General features: G+C 41.8%; 1 protein-coding gene across 1 annotated transcript in view; it reads right to left on the bottom strand.

Moving 5' to 3' along the window:
• Positions 1-7,440, bottom strand: part of Acat1 (acetyl-CoA acetyltransferase 1) — a 27,910-nt gene that overhangs the window by 10,946 nt on the left and 9,524 nt on the right. The window contains exons 2-5 of the mRNA XM_028783616.1: positions 5,138-5,185; positions 3,429-3,546; positions 2,866-2,961; positions 2,602-2,702 (exon numbers count right to left, since the gene is read on the bottom strand). Of these exons, the coding sequence (XP_028639449.1) occupies positions 2,602-2,702; positions 2,866-2,961; positions 3,429-3,546; positions 5,138-5,185 (363 nt within the window). The remainder of the gene's footprint in view (positions 1-2,601; positions 2,703-2,865; positions 2,962-3,428; positions 3,547-5,137; positions 5,186-7,440) is intronic.

Raw genomic sequence — 7,440 nt, 5'->3', positions numbered from 1 at the left:
ACACACACACACACACAGCTGTCAACAACAGTCCATTCCACTACACACACATACACACAAACACACACACAGCTATCAACAACACACCATTCCATTACACACACTTACACACACACACACACACACAGCTGTCAACAACAGTCCATTCCATTCCACACACACACACAGCTGTCAACAACAGTACATTCCACTCCACACACACACACAGCTATCAACAACACTCCATTCCATTACACACACACACACACACACACAGACACACACAGAGCTGTCAACAACAGTCCATTCCATTACACACACACAGCTGTCAACAACAGTCCATTCCACTCCACACACATGGCTGTCAGCATCAGTCCATTCTACTCCACACACATGGCTGTCAGCAAAGGAATGTTCAACGTGTTCAACCACAGTTACACAAGGAATGCCCTCTTTATCACTTCTCCTTGATGAGAAGAAAATAGCTTAAAATGTTCAAGGACAGTCTAATTAAAATTAGAAGCTGGGTACGGTGGTACACATCTATAATCTAGCACTTGGAAGGCCGAGGCAGGAGTGTCAGGAGTTCAAGGTCATTGTCAGCTACACAGAGGGTTCCAAGTTATCCTGGGCTACATGAGACACTGTCTCAGAAAACACAAAGAAAAGGTAGGACTTGGGACAGTCTGACTGCACCTAACTTTGGATGATGGAGCTGGTAGGTTTGGGGAAAATACAACTTCCAAGAATACAGCAAATCTTTAGGTTTTTGTTTTTGAGTTGTTTTTTCTTTTTTTAAGGATTTTTCAAAGCTGTCTTGTTCACTACTCTATTCTTTCAAATCCTAAGTACTCAACAGAATATGTTTAGACAGAGTTATAAGTCTCCCACACATCAAGTAGGGCACTGAGGTTAAATAAACTGCCCAAGGTTTCTCCACTTTTAAGTAGCAGAATATTCAAACTGGTGGTATAATTAGGATGGTATACTCAAAAATGGAGGGAAATGTAAGAAAAATATTATTTTCCTTTTATGCCTTCTATAGCTGTGAAATTTCTAGGGTTTGCATATACTGTTTCAGTGATGAGGTCCCTGTCACAGTAGCTCAGACCTCAATGTACTCTTTTCTTCTCTGAAAGGGAACATAACAGTTCCTGTTTCCATTTTCTGTATGTTATGTGCATGAGTGTTTTGTATGCATGTGTAGCATGTACTATGTACACATGTGGCCTAATCCCCACAGAGGCTAGAAGAGGGTGACAGTACCTGGAACTGTAGTAGAGATGGTGGTGAGCTACACAAGGGTGCTGGGAACTGATCCCAGTCCTGTGGAGGAAGAGTTAGTGCTCTGGACCACTGAGCCATCTCTCCAGCCTGTAAGTGTGTTTCCTGATGTTTGTGAGAAGTGATGTGAGGGTGTGCCACACTTACTCTCTGCTTGGTTGTGATACACAGTGGAAGGTACAAGATCCAGGAATGAAAACAATCTAATAAAGACCTAAGTGTTTCTCACCTCCACCCTGTAACTTTGTATCTGTGGTTGCTTCAGTATCCTTCTATCTGAAAACTGATGAAGTATTGGTTCTTAAATCCAGACAGGGCAGAAAACAGTCCCTGAATGTCCTTGAGTAGCCTCTCTCTCCCTTACTCTTAGGTAAAGATAAGATTTCAACCAACAGGCCTCAAACCTGCATTCTCCTGTTCTATCTCATAAATGCTAAAATTCGGCATGTGTTTAACCGAAAAGAATCTCAGAGCTGGAGTTCAGCTTCTAGCATCCACATCAGCTCATAACCACCTGTAACTCTAGTTCCAGGGGATCCAACATCCTCTGCTGGTTGCCACAGGTCCTGTTCACAAGTGGCATTCGCTTACACATGCACACACACATAAATGAAAATAAACATTTTAAAAAAATAAGAGAGTTCAGGCTGTGGTGGTGCACGCCTTTTTAAACCCCAGCACTTGGGAGGCAGAGGTGGGCAGATCTCTGTGAGTTCAAGGCCAGCCTGGTCTATAGAACAAGTTCCAGGACACCCAAAGTTAAACAGAAACCCTGTCTCCAAAAACCAAACAAACAAAACAACAAAACAATTAAAACAAAGCAGTCTGGACAGACAGTCAATGCTTAAGAGCACTTGATGCTCTTCCAAGGACCCAGGTTCAATTCACAGCATCCAGATGGTGGTTCAGAACCATTCAACAAGATATCCAATATTCTTTTCTGATTTCCATGTGCACTAAGCATGCATGTGCCGCACATACATACATGCAAGGCAAAATACTCATAAAATAAATCCTTTTTTAAGAGGAGGCAGAGGTTAGAAATGTGGCACAGCCATTAAGAGCATATGTTGCTCTCTCCTGGGACCTGAGGTTGATTTTCTGCTCCCACGTAGTGAGTCATAACTGTTCCTCCAGTTCCAGGGGAGCCAATGCCCTCTTCCAGCCTCTGAATACCAGGCATACAGGTGATACCCAAATACATACAGGTAAAATACTCATACACATACAACAGGAATAAAGAACCAATCTCACCATTACAACATAAATGTGCTTAGACATTTAGTATTTTCTAGAATTTGGAGTTCTTCCTAGTGACAGAAACAAGGGGTTTCTTACCTGATGTCCACACATAAGACTTTGAGAGGCCATCATGATGGCTTTCATTCCTGAAGCACAAACCTTGTTTACTGTGGTGCACGGAGTGGAAATAGGTAAACCTAAAGCCAACATAAATCAGATTTTTGAAAAGCAGGAACAGTTTTCAAAAACAACTGTAGAATTAAAATAGGGCTTGTGACTATAGTCTGCAAACCTGATTTCTATAAGAGCTCTGCACTTACTGATTTATCTGACCTTGACACTTTCAAATGTCTGTCATACCTGCACCCAGTGTTGCCTGCCTGGTAGGGGCCTGTCCTTCACCTCCTTGGATGACGTTGCCCATGTAGACTTCTTTCACTTCTTCTTTTGGAATCCCTTTTAAAAACAGCAAGAAAGGACTGTCCTGGATTTATTCAACTCATTTTTTTCTTTTTAAGATTTTATTTGCTTTTATTTTATATGTTTGGGTGTTTTGCCTGTATGTATGTGTGCCATGTATGTGCAGTGCGCAGAAAGGCCAGAAGAGGCATCAGCTCACCTGGAACTGAAGTTTTGGATAGCTGTGAGCTGCCATATGGAAACTGAACCCAAGCAGCCTTCACCACTAGGTAAGCTCTCTGGCCCCAATATTCAATTTAATAATCAAGATTAATTTAATAACCAAGCAAATTTCATAACGTAGGACAGGAATAATTTCTTTTTCCTGTTAGTTTTAGGTTTCATTCCTATGTATCTATGACAAGGCATTTAGATATATAAGAACCACATAATTTCTAAGAGGAATATATTCAGTAAATGCAAAACAATTATGTGTCACCCCATCATTTAGTGCCACCACTGACCTGCCTTTTCAATGGCTCCCTGAATTGCAATAGTACCAAGCTTAGTGGCTGGCTGAGAGGCAAGGCTGCCCAGGAAGGATCCAATGGGAGTTCTTATAGCACTTACTACAACCACTTCCTGGCAAGACAGAAAGAGGTAAAATTAGCATAGGCATACTCAACTTCTCTTTCATTTAATAAACATCCATACCCAGACAGCTTATGAATAATTATTTAACAAGGGTTTGAATAATATTTGAGCAGCTGGAAAATACCATGATACCACAGTTTAAGGCACAACAGAAAGACAGGACAAGACAAGGAAAGACACACACACACACACACACACACACACACACACACACACACACACACGTACAAGCCCCAAATAACTGTTTGGGAGGGATTTTTTTTTTTGACATGTAACTCTGGCTACATGGAACTTCCTATATAGACCTGACTAGCCATGAAATCAGAGATTGCCTAATTTCTGCTTTCTGAGTGCTAGGATTAAAGGTTTACAGCCAGCAATAATAAAGTTTTAAAACCTTTTAAAAATGTTAACCTTACAGTATAAAAAAAAACAACTCACCTGCTTCAATAAACAACATTGAGGCTGAAGAAATAGCTGAACAGTTCAGACTGCACGCTGTATTAACCTGAGAACCAGGAATCAAGTCACAGCACGTCTGTAACAAGCAAGGTGCCCCACAGACACCTGGAACTCCAACTACAGAAGGCCTGACACCTTATTCTGGCCTCCACACATGAAGCATATGTAACCCTCCCCCAGATGTATATACACCCACACATACACATATACATAGTATATATACGTATAAGTGAATGTTATGTGTGTTGGGGGGGAGGTACCCTTGCCAGAAGAGAGTGTCAGATCCTTGGAATTAGAGGTGCATGTGGTTCAGAACCACCTAACTTGGTTACTGGGAACTAAGTACAGATCCTCTAGAAGAGCTGCAAATGCTCTTAGCCATTTCTTCAGTACCATTAATCTTTTAAACTAAAACATAACACTAACAAAAGCTCCTTCACTAAGAGGGAAGTCCTGGGCTAGCAGTCCAGCTGTATATGCTACATGGACAGTATCAAGTAGGACATCGCCAGAACCATAACTTCCTTTCCTTAACTACAAACTAAGAAAAAGGAGATAAAGCCCTTGTCAGTGCCATGAAACACATTCTCCTCCTGTGTGGCTCCTACAGGCTCCTAAAAGAATTGAAAGACTTGATGCCACTTTGGGAACCTATAAACAAAGGCAGAAAGCAGTAACTAGGGTTAACACCTAGGTAATCAGTTCCTCTATCAAGTCTCTTGTGTCCACTGCACTGCACCACCCACAGTGCAGTGTGGGTCCCTCGTAATAAAGGAAGAACATTCTACAGTTTTGGAAGAAAACTGTTTCACAGTGTACTATAGAGAATTATCCACAGACTGAATGAACCACTGTTGTGATAATACAGGAACTTAGTATGTAAATTGTCAGCTTTCGCTAGCCACTGTATAATCCCATTAACCTTTCAAATACATTCAAGATATAACTATAAGCAACTGTGTTTGATTTGTTTGCTTGTGACAGGGCTGGTGATCTTCACCAAGCTTCTGGCCTTCCTTTCCCAAGAGCTCATGCTACAAGCATGAGCCACCTTGCCTAGCAACACTGGCAACACACCTTTTCAAATTCTTCAAGGTGCAGCTTAAACTTTACTTACGTTCAAAGTGGGCTTGGATGCATAACTTCGCTCCAGGCATCTTACTTCCTGTAAGGTAAATGTTTATGTTATGATATTAAAAAATTCATCCATTAATTTTATTCTTAGCAATAACAGGATTAAGGTGATTGTCTTCATTTTTACACTTTTAGTTCCAAGTTTTCCAGTCTATATATACCATACTTATAAATCATAAAGAAAATGGTTATAACCAATATTTTCTTTCTTTTTTTTTGTTTTTTATTTTTCTTTTTCGAGAGTTTCTCTGTGTAGCCCTGGCTGTCCTGGAACTCAAACTGTAGACCAGGTTGGCCTCAAACTGAGAGATCTACCTGCTTCTGCCTCCTGAGTGCTAGGATTAAAGGCCTGTAACATCACTGCCCAGCTTAAATATTACTTTTCTGGTAAGCTATTCATTGGAAACATACTGGTCATTGTGGCGGAGTGGGTTGTGGGGTCCCACGTCTACTCCACCACAGGGCACAGTTGCTAGGAAGGCGGGATGTGAGGAGTGACTGGGCTTATCCCACACTGTTGCCAGGAAGGGTGTTGGGCCATAGGAAAGCCCCAGGACACCACTCCATGGGTGGGGAAACGCAGTCTGAGGTGAGGGACAGCCAAAGCTGGTTCATCTTTTCCTGCCTGTGGGGGGCTTGGAGTGCTGCTGATGGCCACAAATCTATGGGGGCCTGTGGCTAGTGACAGAGGCCTGGTACCCAAGAACAGGCAAAGCTCCTACCATCCCTTCAGGGTCCCCAGGCTTCTAGCCTTAGCTCAACCAGGAACCAGGCTACCTTCTATAGTCTCACAGCATACATTTTAACTTTTGAAGAACTGCCATTAGTGTATGGGTGCTTTGTCTGCATGTGTGTCTATGTACCACATTCATGCAGTAGGGGACAGAAGGCATCAGACACTCTGGGACTGGAGTTATAAAGGGATGTGAACTGCCAGGTGGGTATTAGGAATTGAACCGGTACCTCTGCAAGAACAGCAAGAAAAAACACTGGGCCATCTTTCTAGCCCCTAAAACTTTTTAAGTAAGTATAAAACAACAACAAAGATTCTTAATTATAAAGTAAATACTTGGTGAAGCATCTTGGATATATGCCCGAGAGAGGTATATTGGGTCTTGAAGTAGAACCATCCCCAGTATTCTGATGAGAAAATGCCAAATTGATTTTCAAAGTGGTTGTACAAGTTTGCACTCCCCCCAGCAATGGAGGAGTGTTCCCCTTGTCCTATATCCTTGCCAGTATGTGCTCTCGTGAGTTTTTGATCTTAGCCATTCTGATGGATATAAGATGGAACCTCATAGTTGTTTTGATTTGCATTTCCCTGATGACTAAGGATGTATAAACATTTCTTTAACTGCTTCTCAACCATCCAAGGTTCTTCTGTTAAGATTTCTGTTTAGTTCTGTACCCCATGTTTTAATTGGGTTATTTGGGTTGTTGGTATCCAGACCTCCTGATCATATGTAGATGTGCAGCTTGACTTTCATGTGGGTTCTGAACAACTAAAGCTGGGGCTGGGCTGCCTTGTCTGGCCACAGTGGGAGAGGAAGGGCCTAGCCTCAGAGAGTCCTGAAGTGACAAGGTGAATGGCATAACTGGGGAGTGGGGGGGGCATCCCCTCCGGGGGAAAGGGACGGGGGAAATGGGGGAAGATTGTGTGTGGGGGGATGCCCAGGAGGGGGTAGTAAGCAGGATGTAAAGCAAAAAAGTAAAACAAATTAAAAATTAAATAAAATAAATAAATAAATAAATACTTATTAAAATATAGTGGTTTTGTTTTGAAGGTTTTTGTTTGTTCATTTATGTTGCTTTATTTTGAGACAGAATTTCATGTGAACTAGGCTGGTTTCAAATTTACTATATGGTGAATTTCTGATTCTCCTGCCTCTCTACCTCCCAAATGTTGAGATTACAGACTTGAAGTACCACACTTGATTTACTTGGAGATGGGTCAGACCTGAGGCTTTGTGTACACCAGTGACAAAGTGGCTGATCTGCAGCCTTGGGCTGCATTTTTGAGAAAGTACCTTTGTAAAGCCCAGGATGACCTCAAACTCATTGAGGCCCAAAGCAGCCTTGAATGTACACTCCTCCTGCCTTAGCTTCCTGAAAAAAAGGTAATTTATCTAAGTTCTTAATTATGTAACACTAAAGTTTCACATAAAAATAGTTTTTTTTTTTTTAAGTAGGCAGAAGATAGTGGTTAAAAAGTCTTGCTACTCTTTCAGAGGACACAGGCTGTTCTCTCTCTCTCTCTCTCTCTCTCTCTCTCTCTCTCTCCTCCCC

This window comes from Grammomys surdaster, unplaced genomic scaffold, assembly GCF_004785775.1.
Source record: "Grammomys surdaster isolate TR1022 unplaced genomic scaffold, NIH_TR_1.0 1162, whole genome shotgun sequence".
NCBI lineage: Eukaryota > Metazoa > Chordata > Mammalia > Rodentia > Muridae > Grammomys > Grammomys surdaster.
Note: the sequence above shows the minus strand (reverse complement) of the source record. Positions and strands in the feature narration are given on the sequence as shown.